Raw genomic sequence first — 13,987 nt, 5'->3', positions numbered from 1 at the left:
ACAGAATCGAGTTCAGTTCTCGGCCTCCACTTCGGTTCTTCAGAACCTCCCCACACCCCAACCGAGCAGATGCCCTGCTGCAGGCGGTGGACTCTCTAAGAGCAGAAGGAGTCGTGATCCCTGTCCCCCCTCACGAACGGGGGCGAGGATTTTACTCCAATCTCTTTGTGGTTCCAAAAAAGGACGGCTCCTTCCGTCCTGTTCTGGACCTAAAACTGCTCAACAAGCATGTGAACGCCAGGCGGTTCCGGATGGAATCCCTCCGCTCAGTCATTGCCTCAATGTCTCAAGGAGATTTCCTAGCATCAATAGACATCAAAGATGCCTATCTCCACGTGCCGATTGCTACAGAGCACCAATGCTTTCTACGCTTCGTGATAGGAGACGACCATCTTCAGTTCGTAGCTCTGCCATTTGGTCTGGCGACAGCCCCTCGGGTGTTCACCAAGATCATGGCGGCAGTGGTAGCAGTCTTGCACTCTCACGGACACTCTGGGATCCCTTACTTGGACGATCTACTGGTCAAGGCACCCTCTCAAGAGGCATGCCAACTCAGCCTGAATGTTGCACTGGAGACTCTCCAGGCGTTCGGGTGGATCATCAACTTCCCAAAGTCAAATCTGTCACCGACCCAATCACTAACGTATCTTGGCATGGAGTTTCATACTCTATGAGCGATAGTGAAGCTTCCGCTGGACAAGCAGCGGTCTCTACAGACTGGGGTGCAGGCTCTCCTTCAAAGTCAGCCGCACTCCTTAAGACGCCTCATGCACTTCCTCGGGAAGATGGTGGCGGCAATAGAGGCGGTTCCGTTTGCGCAGTTTCATCTGCGTCCACTTCAATGGGACATTCTCCGCCAATGGGACGGGAAGTCAACATCCCTGGACAGGAAAGTCTCCCTTTCCCAGACGGCCAAAGACTCTCTGCAGTGGTGGCTTCTTCCCACCTCAGTATCACAGGGAAGATCCTTCCTGCCACCGTCTTGGGCGGTGGTCACGACAGATGCGAGTCTGTCAGGGTGGGGAGCAGTCTTTCTCCACCACAGGGCTCAGGGTACGTGGTCTCAGCAGGAGTCCACCCTTCAGATCAATGTTCTGGAAATCAGAGCAGTGTATCTTGCCCTACTAGCCTTCCAGCAGTGGCTGGAAGGAAGGCAGATCCGAATTCAGTCGGACAACTCCACAGCGGTGGCATACATCAACCACCAAGGGGGGACACGCAGTCGGCAAGCCTTCCAGGAAGTCCGACGGATTCTGATGTGGGTGGAAGCCACGGCCTCCACCATATCCGCGGTTCACATCCCCGGCGTAGAAAACTGGGAAGCAGACTTCCTCAGTCGCCAGGGCATGGACGCAGGGGAATGGTCCCTTCACCCAGACGTGTTTCAGGAAATCTGTCGCCGCTGGGGGGTGCCGGACGTCGACCTAATGGCGTCACGGCACAACAACAAGGTCCCAACCTTCATGACACGGTCTCGCGATCAAAGAGCGCTGGCGGCAGACGCCCTAGTGCAAGATTGGTCGCAGTTCCGGCTCCCTTATGTGTTTCCACCTCTGGCACTCTTGCCCAGAGTGCTACGCAAGATCAGATCCGATTGCAGCCGCGTCATACTTGTCGCCCCAGACTGGCCGAGGAGGGCGTGGTATCCGGATCTGTGGCAGCTCACGGTCGGCCAACCGTGGGCACTCCCACACCGACCAGACTTACTGTCCCAAGGGCCGTTTTTCCATCGGAATTCTGCGGCCCTGAACCTGACTGTGTGGCCATTGAGTCCTGGATCCTAACGTCTTCAGGATTGTCCCAAGGTGTCGTTGCCACCATGAGACAGGCTAGGAAGCCCACGTCCGCTAAGATCTACCACAGAACGTGGAGGATATTTTTATCCTGGTGCTCTGCTCAGGGAGTGTCTCCCTGGCCATTTGCATTGCCTACCTTTCTTTCTTTCCTGCAATCTGGGTTAGAAAAAGGTTTGTCGCTCGGCTCCCTTAAAGGTCAGGTCTCGGCGCTATCCGTCTTTTTTCAGAAGCGTTTGGCACGCCTTCCTAGGGTGCGCACGTTCCTACAGGGGGTTTGCCATATCGTACCCCCGTACAAGCGGCCGTTAGATCCATGGGATCTGAACAGGGTACTAGTTGCCCTCCAGAAGCCGCCCTTCGAGCCTCTGAAGGAGGTTTCACTTTCTAGACTATCACAGAAAGTGGCTTTTCTGGTAGCGATCACATCTCTTCGGAGAGTGTCTGAGCTAGCAGCGCTGTCATCCAAGGCTCCCTTCCTGGTCTTCCACCAGGACAAGGTTGTGCTGCGCCCCATTCAGGAGTTTCTCCCGAAGGTGGTATCCTCTTTTCATCTTAATCAGGATATCTCTTTGCCTTCGTTTTGTCCTCATGCAGTTCATCGGTATGAGAAGGATTTACATTTGTTAGATCTGGTGAGAGCACTCAGAATCTACATTTCCCGCACGGCGCCCTTGCGCCGTTCGGATGCACTCTTTGTCCTTGTCGCTGGTAAGCGCAAAGGGTCGCAGGCTTCTAAAGCCACCCTGGCTCGATGGATCAAAGAACCAATTCTTGAAGCCTACCGTTCTACTGGGCTTCCAGTTCCATCAGGGCTGAAGGCCCATTCTACCAGAGCCGTGGGTGCATCCTGGGCATTACGACACCAGGCTACGGCTCAACAGGTGTGCCAGGCAGCTACCTGGTCGAGTCTGCACACTTTCACCAAACATTATCAGGTGCATACCTATGCTTCGGCGGACGCCAGCCTAGGTAGAAGAGTCCTGCAGGCGGCAGTTGCCTCCCCGTAGGGGAGGGCTGTCTTGCAGCTCTAACATGAGGTATTTCTTTACCCACCCAGGGACAGCTTTTGGACGTCCCAATCGTCTGGGTCTCCCAATAGAGCGACGAAGAAGAAGGGAATTTTGTTACTTACCGTAAATTCCTTTTCTTCTAGCTCTTATTGGGAGACCCAGCACCCGCCCTGTTGTCCTTCGGGATTGTTGGTTTGTTTGCGGGTACACATGTTGTTCATGTTGAACGGTTTTCAGTTCTCCGATGTTACTCGGAGAGAATTTGTTTAAACCAGTTATTGGCTTTCCTCCTTCTTGCTTTTGCACTAAAACTGGTGAGCCAGTGATCCCACTGGGGGTGTATAGCCAGAAGGGGAGGGGCCTTACACTTTTTAGTGTAATTGCTTTGTGTGGCCTCCGGAGGCAGTGCTATACACCCAATCGTCTGGGTCTCCCAATAAGAGCTAGAAGAAAAGGAATTTACGGTAAGTAACAAAATTCCCTTCTTTCCATCGTTAACGGTCGTTCCTTGCTGTCACACGCAATGACGTCGCTAACGATGCCGGATGTGCGACACAGAATCCGTGACCCCGGCGATATATCGTTAGATCCGTCGTTGCGTGTAACGGGGCCTTTAGGCTTTAGATGAAGGAGGACAAAGATGGCCGAAAGAGGTTTAGGTAAGTATTATAAAGTCATTTTCTTTATCGTTCCTTTGGGAGACCCAGACCTTGGGTGTATAGCTTCTGCCTCCGGAGGACACACAAAGTACTACACCTAAAAGGTGTAGCTCCTCCCTCTGAGAATATACACCCCCTGGTGAACCAGTCACAACCAGTTTTTCGCTTTGTGTTCAGGAGGCATACATCCACACATTCGTTCTCATATGATTTTTTCCTTTTTTTGGAAGAAGATTGAAGAAATGCGGGTCCACGTCTGGACTCCCGGCATGTCCCTTCTCACCCCACTGTGTCGGTGGTGTTGTAAGGTTGATTTCCAAGGCTGGAGCCTTACATGCCGTGCTCCTTCACCATCCCTCCTGGGCTCTGGATTGAAGTGGGAGCCAGCACGGTCTCCATGCCTGGCAGGAGACCGGTCTCCGGCCACAGCCCCTTGAGGACCCTGCTGGACCGGAGCACTCACCCCCAGGGACCTGGCCCTGCGTCTCAGCAGCTAAGTACCTTGAGACGTTCATATGTTGGGGGTCCCTGTCATTTATTGTGGGGGGAGAGTGTGTTTACTGTGTTTTTTAGCATTTCCGGCCGGTCCTCTGGCTTTTCGCTCGAGAACCGCGCCGATGGTGCCTGCGCGTCGGCCTCGCTGCTTAAATTTAGGCCCCGGCTTCGCCGGAGGCCTAGTTTCTGTTACCTGCCCTCGCATGTCACTCATGCTGAGGGACAGGCATGGCCCCTCCCGGTGGCCGTCCTGCACGGGGGAGGGACCCTCCTCACTGCTTGTGTGCGACTCCCCCCTGCAGGCCTCTATGGCCCTCCAGATTCCGCCCTTCCTACAGGGATGCCCAAGGTTCCGCCCCCTCTCTTCGCTTCGGCGGCCATTTTCTTGGGCAGGTTTCACTCTGTTCTGGCCCGTCCTGCACTCTGCATCCCTGCTGAGGTGCTGTGCATTGGGGGTCCGGGCTTTGGGATCTGGAGGGCACACAACACCGCTTCCAGCGGTCTGGTAAGCCACAGCCAGTCTCCGGTTGTGGACCTCTGCTATATTCTCCCTGGGATTCATTCCCTTTATAGAAGCTGTTTCCCCCCACTCAGGCAGCATGTCTCACACAAGGAGCAAGGCTCCAAAGCTTTATGCTGTATGTGCTGCATGTAAGCTTCCGCTGCCTGAAGCGAGCACCTATCCACATTGTGAGGTCTGCTCTAACTTGGAGGTGCCACGGCCTGGGGTCTCGGCCCCAGTGGTCTCTCAGGCTGCTCCTGCACATGTGGCTGAACCCCCCCTTTTCTAAGTCTATCTCCCAGTCATTTGCTGAGTCCATGGGACTTCTGTCCAGGACTTTGATGAATATGCATCAGCCCCCTTCACAGGGTGCCTCTAATGCTCTTGCTAAGGGGCCTTTAGGACTGGAGCTCATAGAGGATTCATCATCAGGGCACGGACCCCGTCCGTCTAAGAGGCTCCGCACGGTTCCCTCTCCCTCCTCATCCCGTGGCTCTGATTCAAGGGCTGAGGACTCGCAGGATGAGGAGGATGCCTATACAGGGGGCTCGGAGGCAAACTCCATGTGCCCCATTGCTCCTTCCGAGGGTGACTCAGAATTTAGTGACTTGATTGCTTCCATTAATTCTGTACTGGATCTCAATCTGCCAGTATCAGAGGAGCAACCATCTCTGGCAGAAAAGCACCAGTTTACCTCGCCTAAGAGAGTAAAGAGTGTGTTCTTTAACCACTCCAGTTTTAAGGCCGCTGTGACCAAACCCAGGGCCTGTCCTGACAAACGCTTCCCAAAGCGTGGTTCTGATGACCGTTTTCCCTTTCCACCTGAGGTGGTCAAGGAGTGGGCTCACTCCCCAAAGGTAGACCCTCCGGTGTCTAGGCTCTCAGCCCGGACCGTTGTGTCGGTGGCTGATGGCACTTCCCTTAAGGATGCCACTGACCGTCAGATTGACCTTCTGGCCAAATCCGTGTATGAAGCGGTGGGGGCTGCGTTTTCTCCAACGTTTGCAGCAGTGTGGGCTCTCAAAGCCATCTCTGCTAGTCTGGAGGAGATGCATTCCCTCACCAGGGAATCTATGCCCGAGATGGTTGTCTTAACTTCTCAAGCTTCAGCTTTTTCTTCTTATGCCATGTCTGCCATGCTGGAGGCTTCTCACCGCGCTGCGGTGGCTTCGACTAATTCCCTCGTTATCCGCACCTCTCTGACTCCGACCCAGAGTCTCACGTACCTAGGGATGCAGTTCGAGAGACTGCCGGCACTTGTGAAGTTGCCCTTAGACAAACAGCTGTCACTCCAGTTGGCGGTGCGCTCTCTCCTGAGGCCCCGCCGTTATACCCTCAGGCGTCTGATGCAGGTGCTGGGTCAAATGGTGGCGTCCATGGAGGCTGTTCCCTTTGCCCAGTTCCATCTGCGCCCCCTGCAGCTAGACATTCTCCGCTGTTGGGACAAGCGGCCTTCCTCCTTACACAAGTTAGTGGCTCTGTCGCCACGGACCAGGAGCTCTCTTCAGTGGTGGCTTCGGCCCCTCTCCCTGTCCCAAGGGCGCTCCTTCCTGGCCCCGTCCTGGGTGATTCTCACCACGGATGCCAGTCTATCCGGCTGGGGAGCGGTATGTCTCCACCACAGAGCACAGGGCACTTGGACTCCGTCCGAGTCAGCCCTTTCAATCAATGTGCTGGAAATCAGAGCCATACTTCTAGCTCTCCTAGCATTTCACCATCTGCTGGCGGGCAGGCACATTCGAGTCCAGTCAGACAACGCGACAGCGGTTGCCTACATCAACCATCAAGGCGGGACACGCAGCCGCCTGGCAATGATGGAGGTACAACGCATTCTTCAATGGGCGGAGGACTCCAGGTCCACATCCCAGGCGTGGACAACTGGGAGGCAGATTATCTAAGCCGTCAAAGCGTGGACGGTGGCGAGTGGTCCCTGCACCCGGCAGTATTTCAGTCGATCTGCCACAAATGGGGCACTCCGGACGTGGACCTAATGGCATCCCGTCACAACAACAAAGTTCCTGTCTACGTGGCTCGCTCAAACAATCCTCAGGCCTTCGCCGCGGACGCTCTGGTTCAGGACTGGTCCCAGTTTAGTCTGTCCTACGTGTTTCCCCCTCTAGCTCTCTTGCCCAGAGTTCTGCGCAAGATCAGAATGGAGGGTCGTCGAGTCATCCTCATTGCACCGGACTGGCCCAGGCGAGCTTGGTATCCGGACCTGCTCCAACTGTCCGTAGAGATGCCGTGGCCTCTCCCGGACCGTCCAGACCTACTCTCGCAAGGTCCGTTCTTCCGCCCGAATTCTGCGGCCCTCAAATTGACGGCGTGGCTCTTGAGTCCTGGATTTTGACGGCTTCTGGTATTCCCCCTGAAGTCATCTCCACTATGACTCGGGCCCGTAAGTCTTCGTCCGCTAAGATCTATCACAGGACTTGGAAAATTTTCCTGTCCTGGTGTCGCTTTACCGACCATTCTCCTTGGCCATTCTCCTTGCCGACCCTTCTGTCTTTTCTACAGTCCGGTCTGCAGCTAGGTCTGTCCCTCAACTCTCTCAAGGGACAGGTTTCGGCCCTGTCAGTCCTGTTCCATCGGCGTCTCGCTCGGCTGGCTCAGGTCCGCACCTTCATGCTGGGCGCGTCTCACATCATCCCGCCTTACCGGCGGCCCTTGGACCCCTGGGACCTTAACTTGGTTCTCACGGTCTTGCAGAAACCCCCCTTTGAGCCCCTTAGGGAGGTTTCTTTGTATCGTCTCTCACAGAAAGTGGCCTTTCTGGTTGCTATAACTTCTCTCAGGAGAGTTTCTGATTTGGCTGCGCTCTCCTCGGAGTCACCCTTTTTAGTCTTTCATCAAGACAAGGTGGTTCTCCGTCCGACTCCGGATTTCCTTCCTAAGGTGGTCTCTCCTTTCCACCTTAACCAGGACATTACCTTACCTTCCTTCTGTCCGGCCCCTGTTCATCGCTTTGAAAAAGCTCTACATACTCTAGATCTGGTGCGTGCTCTCCGGATCTATGTGTCTCGCACCGCTGTGCTTAGGCGGTGTACCTCTCTTTTTGTGCTAACCACAGGTCGGCGCAAGGGCCTCCCTTCTTCTAAGTCGACCTTAGCCCGTTGGATTAGGTCGACCATTTCGGACGCCTACCAAAGTTCGCAGGCTCCTCCCCCGCCGGGGATTAAAACGCACTCGACCAGGGCTGTCGGTGCCTCTTGGGCTTTTCGGCACCAGGCTATGGCTCAGCAAGTCTGTCAGGCTGCCACTTGGGCTAGCCGGCATACCTTCTCGAAGCACTACCAAGTGCATGCTCATGCTTCGGCAGATGCGAGCTTGGGCAGACGCATCCTTCAGGCGGCGGTCGCCCATTTGTGAAGTTAGGTTTCTGCCTACTTCTTAGTTTTTTTGTTTATTTCCCACCCAGGGACTGCTTTGGAATGTCCCAAGGTCTGGGTCTCCCAAAGGAACGATAAAGAAAAAGAGAATTTTGTTTACTCACCGTAAATTCTTTTTCTTATAGTTCCGTCTTGGGAGACCCCACACCCTCCCTGTTGCCTGTTGGCAATTTCCTTGTTCCGTGTGTTTTCACATGCTGTTGTCGTGAACAGAGTCTCCGGTTGTTCCGGCTCTTGCTCTGTTCTACTTGTGGGTGGCTATTCTCCTTCAGGTTTTGCACTAAACTGGTTGTGACTGGTTCACCAGGGGGTGTATAGGCTCAGAGGGAGGAGCTACACCTTTTAGGTGTAGTACTTTGTGTGTCCTCCGGAGGCAGAAGCTATACACCCATGGTCTGGGTCTCCCAAGACGGAACTATAAGAAAAAGAATTTACGGTAAGTAAACAAAATTCTCTTTTTTATGCTCTACACAGCGGCCTGGGCTCTTATATACAGCATGTTAGAATGCTATATATAGGAGCCCACTGGTGGTGGCCGCAGCTTATAGTCACCAAATCTGGTGACCGGTTCTCTTTCAGGATGAAACTTATTACAGTATTATCCAACTTTTTTCTTTTTTCAGATCAGCATGTTAAGAAGACAGAGAGACGAGCGAAGGTAGACCAGTGTTTGGTAAGTAACTAAGCGTATTATCTTCCCTTAACGATGATGTACCAATTTTTAAAGGTGCTCTCCCAGCAAAATGTTTATCCCCTACTCACTGTTAAATGTGCCTGTAATGTTGTAGATGCAGTAAAATAATTACCAATTGCTGTCATTCCCGGTATCTAGTGTTGCTCTGGTCCATGTGATTGCTCCTTGTATGTGCCAGCTCACACAGGGACTTCCATATAAAACCTATATTAGGGATGGAGAAAAGGGGATTTAAATAGAATGTCATATTATTGATATATTAAAACACTGTAGACAAAAAGCTTTTACTTGTATCAAAATCAAATTGCCTAAATCATGCGCATAATGGCAATCTGGTCATCACAATATTAATCTGAGCCACTAATTATCTCTGCTATTTTGGGAATGGCTGGCATCCCCTTAATATTATCAGCCATCTGTGTAATAATTTCCCTCAGTAGGGATATTGAGTTATGGAAGTATAGGCAGAATGAGTTGTTCAGCATTTGTGAGCAATCCTAGTTAGCGATGGGCGAATAGTAACCGTGTTTTGTATTATTTGTAACGAATCTCAAAGTTACATAGGTTGAAAAAAGACCTAGGTCCATCTAGTTTAACCTTCCTCCTCCAATTATACATTTAGTCACTAAATCAGTTATAACCGACATTGTGTGTAGTGAGGAAATCATCCAGACCTTTTTTAAAAGCTGTTATAGTGTTTTCCACAGTCTGACTGCTCTAAGATTTAGGAAATTTTCTGGGAAATCATCTGGCGAATCTTCATAAAAAATACTCGGGTTCCAAATTGACTTGCATTAGGTTTGTTTTTCCTGACAAATATCAGAATAGTACTTTATTATTCATTACGAATAATCCAAACCTGAGTAGTTACTATTCGCTCATCACTAATCCTAGTATGTCACAATGTATCATCTGCACCACATACTGTGCCTATGGTTTATTTTGCCCCAGTAACATGTCAAATCACAAAAAGAATTACATTTCCCCTAAGGTAACTAGGCAGAGCAGCACAATCTATGGTGTTTTGTTCTGTAAATCGGTGCTCGCAACACATCAGTACTGCACCTACTGAGGGTACCAAGCAGCTCATTCGGCTGTCGCCTAGAGCTCTTTCCTTCTTGATCTCCCAACCACCTCTTATTCCATCAAAATTGTTCCAAATTGCTTTTATTATAAACCATTTCTGATTCTCACAATTAACTTTCCCTGTATTATCCACCTATTCCCCTTTTCCCCAATCCCTAATTTAGTGTTGTAATTGACTCTAGTACATGATGTAGGAAAGCAATTGGCTACATAGTTAATGGCCGATATGTACCACAGAGAGGGTGTGAACATGGAAGTTTGTGCTGGTATTTGTAGTGCCACAAATGTTTGCTATTATATTCATACAGCCTGGCTCACAGACTACTGGAGAGATGGGGACGGACTGGCCATCCACATTCCCCACCTATGGGTGTGTTTAACACGTGTCTTAATGAGGTTGTTTGGCACATGGCAAGTGTGTGTGTGTGTGTGTGTGTGTGGCAGCCTTTAGGCAGAGAGGAGAGGCTGCTAAACTCAGAGGTTGAAGCCTCTGGAAGGAACCCAGTTGAGGGGAAGTCTTGGTTGTTGTCTTTAACCGGCTAGAGGTGAGTGAGTGGAGGCTCTGGCTGCTCCACTTGGATACTGGAAGTATCCAAACCTGTGTGGGGTGTACCACAACTGTTTCGGACCAGAAATCCATGTGTGATGATGTGTACCACAATTGTAGATTATGCTGTGCTGTGAATAAACTGCTGGACTTTTAAATGAAAGTGTGTTCCTGAGTCTGAGTAAAACCCGCATTATACAGTGTTGGAACCGTGTGTAATGTCACAACGTGATGTGATCAGAAATTAGAACGCCCAGCGAACACCATAAACATTTATAAACTTCCACAATGTAAGCCTATGGAGCCTGAGAAAAAGTCTTCATAGACTGACATTGTGAGCGTGACTTTGTCTATTAATAAACCCTTGTGTGATCAAGTCTGATTTGAGTTCATGTGACCCAGAAGAGGAATGGAACGACGCAGGAAACCTCGAAGACTGTGATCAGTACGTATTTTAATACATGTAAACTATATTACAGACACATTTAGAATGGATTAGCATATACAAATTTGGTTGTGAATGCTTCTTTACTGCCTATCCATGGGATAAATGAATGGAGCTGAGGTCTACCCCATTCATTTTCTAAGAATCTGCCAGAAATAGCGGAGTACAGTCCCTCGCTATGTCGAGCAGTCACATAGAGGAGTAGTAGAGTGTTGCTGACCTTGCTCCATTGTTGCTCTGTTTAGACGAGGCTATGTAGAGTGCATTTTGTGGCATCGGTGAGGTTCCCCGGACCACCAAGTTATTGCATACAAATATGTATACAGGATAGACGATAACTTTAAAGCTTGAAGCAAACTGTAACCAAATCAACAAAGATATTTCTTTATCGTTCCTTTGGGAGACCCAGACCATGGGTGTTTAGCTTCTGCCTCCGGAGGACACACAAAGTACTACACTTAAAAGTGTAGCTCCTCCCTCTGAGCTTATACACCTCCTGGTGAGCCAGTCCCAGCCAGTTTATCGCTTTGTGTTCAGGAGGCATACTTCCACACATGCATTCTCATGATTTTTTTCTTTGGAAGAGATTGAAGAAGTGCGGGTCCACGTCTGGACCCCCGGCATGTCCCTTCTCACCCCACTGTGTCAGCGGTGTTGTAAGGTTGATTTCCAAGGCTGGAGCCTAAAATGCCGTGCTCCTTCACCATCCCCCCTGGGCTCTGGCTTGAAGTGGGAGCCGGCACGGTCTCCATGCCTGGCAGGAGACCGGTCTCCATCCACAGCCCCTTGAGGATCCTCCTGGACCGGAGCACTCATCCCCAGGGACCTGGTCTCAGCAGCTAAGTACCTGAGACGTTTATGTGTTGGGGGTCCCTGTTCTTTATTGTATAGGGAGAGTATGCTGAATGTATTTATTTTGGCATTTCCGGCGGGTTCTCTAGCCTTCGCCGAGAACCGCGCCGATGGTGCCTGCGCATCGGCCTCGCCGCTTAAATTTAGGCCCCGGCTTTGCCGGAGGCCTAGTTTCTGTTAACTACCCTCGCATGTCACTCATGCAGAGGGACAGGCACGGCTCCTCCCGGCGGCCGTCCTGCACAGGGGAGGGACACTCCCCACTGCTGGGGCGGGTCTCCTCCCCTGCAGGTCTCTATGGCCCTCCAGTTCCCGCTCTCCTTCAGGAACGCCCCCAAGTCCCGCCCCCTCTCTTCGCTCCGGCGGCCATTTTCTTAGGCAGAGTTCACTCTGCGCTGGGTCTTTCTGCACTCTGCATCCCTGCTGAGGTGCTGTGCATTGGGGGTCCGGGCTTCGGGTTCTGGAGGGCACACAACACCGCTTCCAGCGGTCTGGTAAGCCACAGCCGGTCTCTGGTTGTGGACCTCTGTATATTCTCCCTGGGGTTCATTCTCTTGCAGAGCCCCCACTCCAGCAGCATGTCTCACACGAGGAGCAAGGCTCCAAAGCTTTATACTGTATGCGCTGCATGTAAGCTCCTGCTGCCTGAGCCGAGCACCTATCCACATTGTGATGTCTGCTCTAACTTGGAGGTGCCACAGCCTGGAGTCTCACCCCCAGTGGTCTCTCCGGCTGCCTCTGCACCTGTGGCTGAACCCCCGGCCTGGGTAGAGTCCTTCTCTAGGTCTATATCCCAGTCATTTGCTGAGTCCATGGGACTTTTGTCCAGGACTTTGATGAATATGCATCAGCCCTCCTCACAGGGTGCCTCTAATGCTCTGGCTAAGGGTTCTTTAGGATCCCTATCCTCTGACCTCCATCCATCGGAGCTCACAGAGGATTCATCATCAGGTCCCAGACCCCGTCCTCCTAAGAGAAGGCGCAGGGTTTCCTCCCCCTCCTCCTCCCGCGGCTCTGATTGAAGAGCTGACTCGCAAGAAGAGGAGGATGCCCTTACGGGGGGCTCGGAGGCTAACTCCATGTACCCCATCGATCTTTACGAGGGTGACTCAGATCTTAGTGACTTGATTGTTTCTATTAATTCTGTACTGGATCTCAATCCGCCAGTATCAGAGGAGCAACCCTCTCTGGCAGAAAAGCACCAGTTTACCTCGCCTAAGAGAGTAAAGAGTGTGTTCTTTAACCACTCCAGTTTTCAGAGCGCTGTGACCAAACCCAGGGCCTGTCCTGACAAACGCTTTCCAAAGCGTGGTTCTGATGACCGTTTTCCCTTTCCACCTGAGGTGGTCAAGGAGTGGTTTCACTCTCCAAAGGTAGACCCTCCGGTGTCTAGGCTCAGCCCGGACCGTTGTGTCGGTGGCTGACGGCACCTCACTTAAGGATTCCACTGACCGTCAGATTGACCTTCTGACCAAATCTGTGTATGAAGCGGCGGGGGCCGCGTTTTCCCCGACTTTTGCAGGAGTGTGGGCTCTCAAAGCCATCTCTGCTTCTCTAGAGGAGATGCATTCCCTCACCAAGGAATCTATGCCTGAGATGGTTGCCTTAACTTCTCAAGCTTCAGCTTTTTCTTCTTATGCCATGTCTGCCATGCTAGAGGCTTCTCACCGCACTGTGGTGGCTTCGGCTAATTCCCTCGTTATCCGCAGGATCTTGTGGCTTCGAGAGTGGAAGGCAGATGCTTCTTCAAAGAAGTTCCTTGCTGGGCTCCCTTTTGCTGGTTCCCGGCTGTTCGGTGAACAGCTGGATGAAATCATTAAAGAAGCTACTGGCGGGAAGAGTACTTCCATGCCACAAACCAAGACCAGGAAACCCGCCCAGGGTAGGAATCAGTTGAGGTTTCGTTCCTTTCGTTCCTCCAACTGGTCGTCCTCTAAGCCCTCCGCCTCGTCCGCTAACTCAGCTAAGGACCAGAAATCCAACTGGTGCCCAAGAGCGCGTCCGCAGAAGACCTCAGGAGGTTCTGCCACTAAGGCAGCCTCCGCGTGACTCTCTGCCCGCTCCAGCAACGTCCTTAGTCGGTGGCAGGCTCTCCCACTTTGGCGACTCTTGGTTAAAACAAGTCTCCGATCAGTGGGTGAGAGATATCATATCTCACGGCTACAGGATAGAATTCTCTTCCAGCCCGCCAAACAGATTTTTTCTCTCAACTCCCCCCTGCTCCAAGGCCGCCGCCTTCTCACAGGCCGTGGCATCCTTGCAGGCAAACAGAGTAATTGTACCAGTTCCCGCTCGGGAACGGTTCAGAGGTTTCTACTCAAATCTCTTCCTAGTCCCCAAAAAGGACGGTTCCTTCCGGCCCATCCTGGATCTCAAGCTTCTCAACAAGCATGTTCGGGTGCGGCATTTTCGCATGGAGTCTCTGCGATCAGTCATTGCCTCAATGACCCAAAGGGAATTTCCTGGCGTCCATCGACATCAGAGATGCCTATCTGCATGTGCCAATTGCAGTTTC

The 13,987-nt window shown here is 51.8% G+C and overlaps 1 protein-coding gene across 4 annotated transcripts in view; it reads left to right on the top strand.

Annotated features, from left to right (window-relative positions):
• LOC142250032 (E1A-binding protein p400-like) overlaps positions 1–13,987 on the top strand; it is a 407,327-nt gene that overhangs the window by 68,564 nt on the left and 324,776 nt on the right. For all 4 annotated transcript variants that reach the window (XM_075322102.1, XM_075322107.1, XM_075322113.1 and 1 more), the window contains exon 10: positions 8,472–8,521. In XM_075322102.1, the coding sequence (XP_075178217.1) occupies positions 8,472–8,521 (50 nt within the window). The remainder of the gene's footprint in view (positions 1–8,471; positions 8,522–13,987) is intronic.

Source organism: Anomaloglossus baeobatrachus, chromosome 1 (genome assembly GCF_048569485.1).
Source record: "Anomaloglossus baeobatrachus isolate aAnoBae1 chromosome 1, aAnoBae1.hap1, whole genome shotgun sequence".
Lineage (NCBI taxonomy): Eukaryota > Metazoa > Chordata > Amphibia > Anura > Aromobatidae > Anomaloglossus > Anomaloglossus baeobatrachus.
This window is presented reverse-complemented; position numbering and strand designations above follow the sequence as displayed.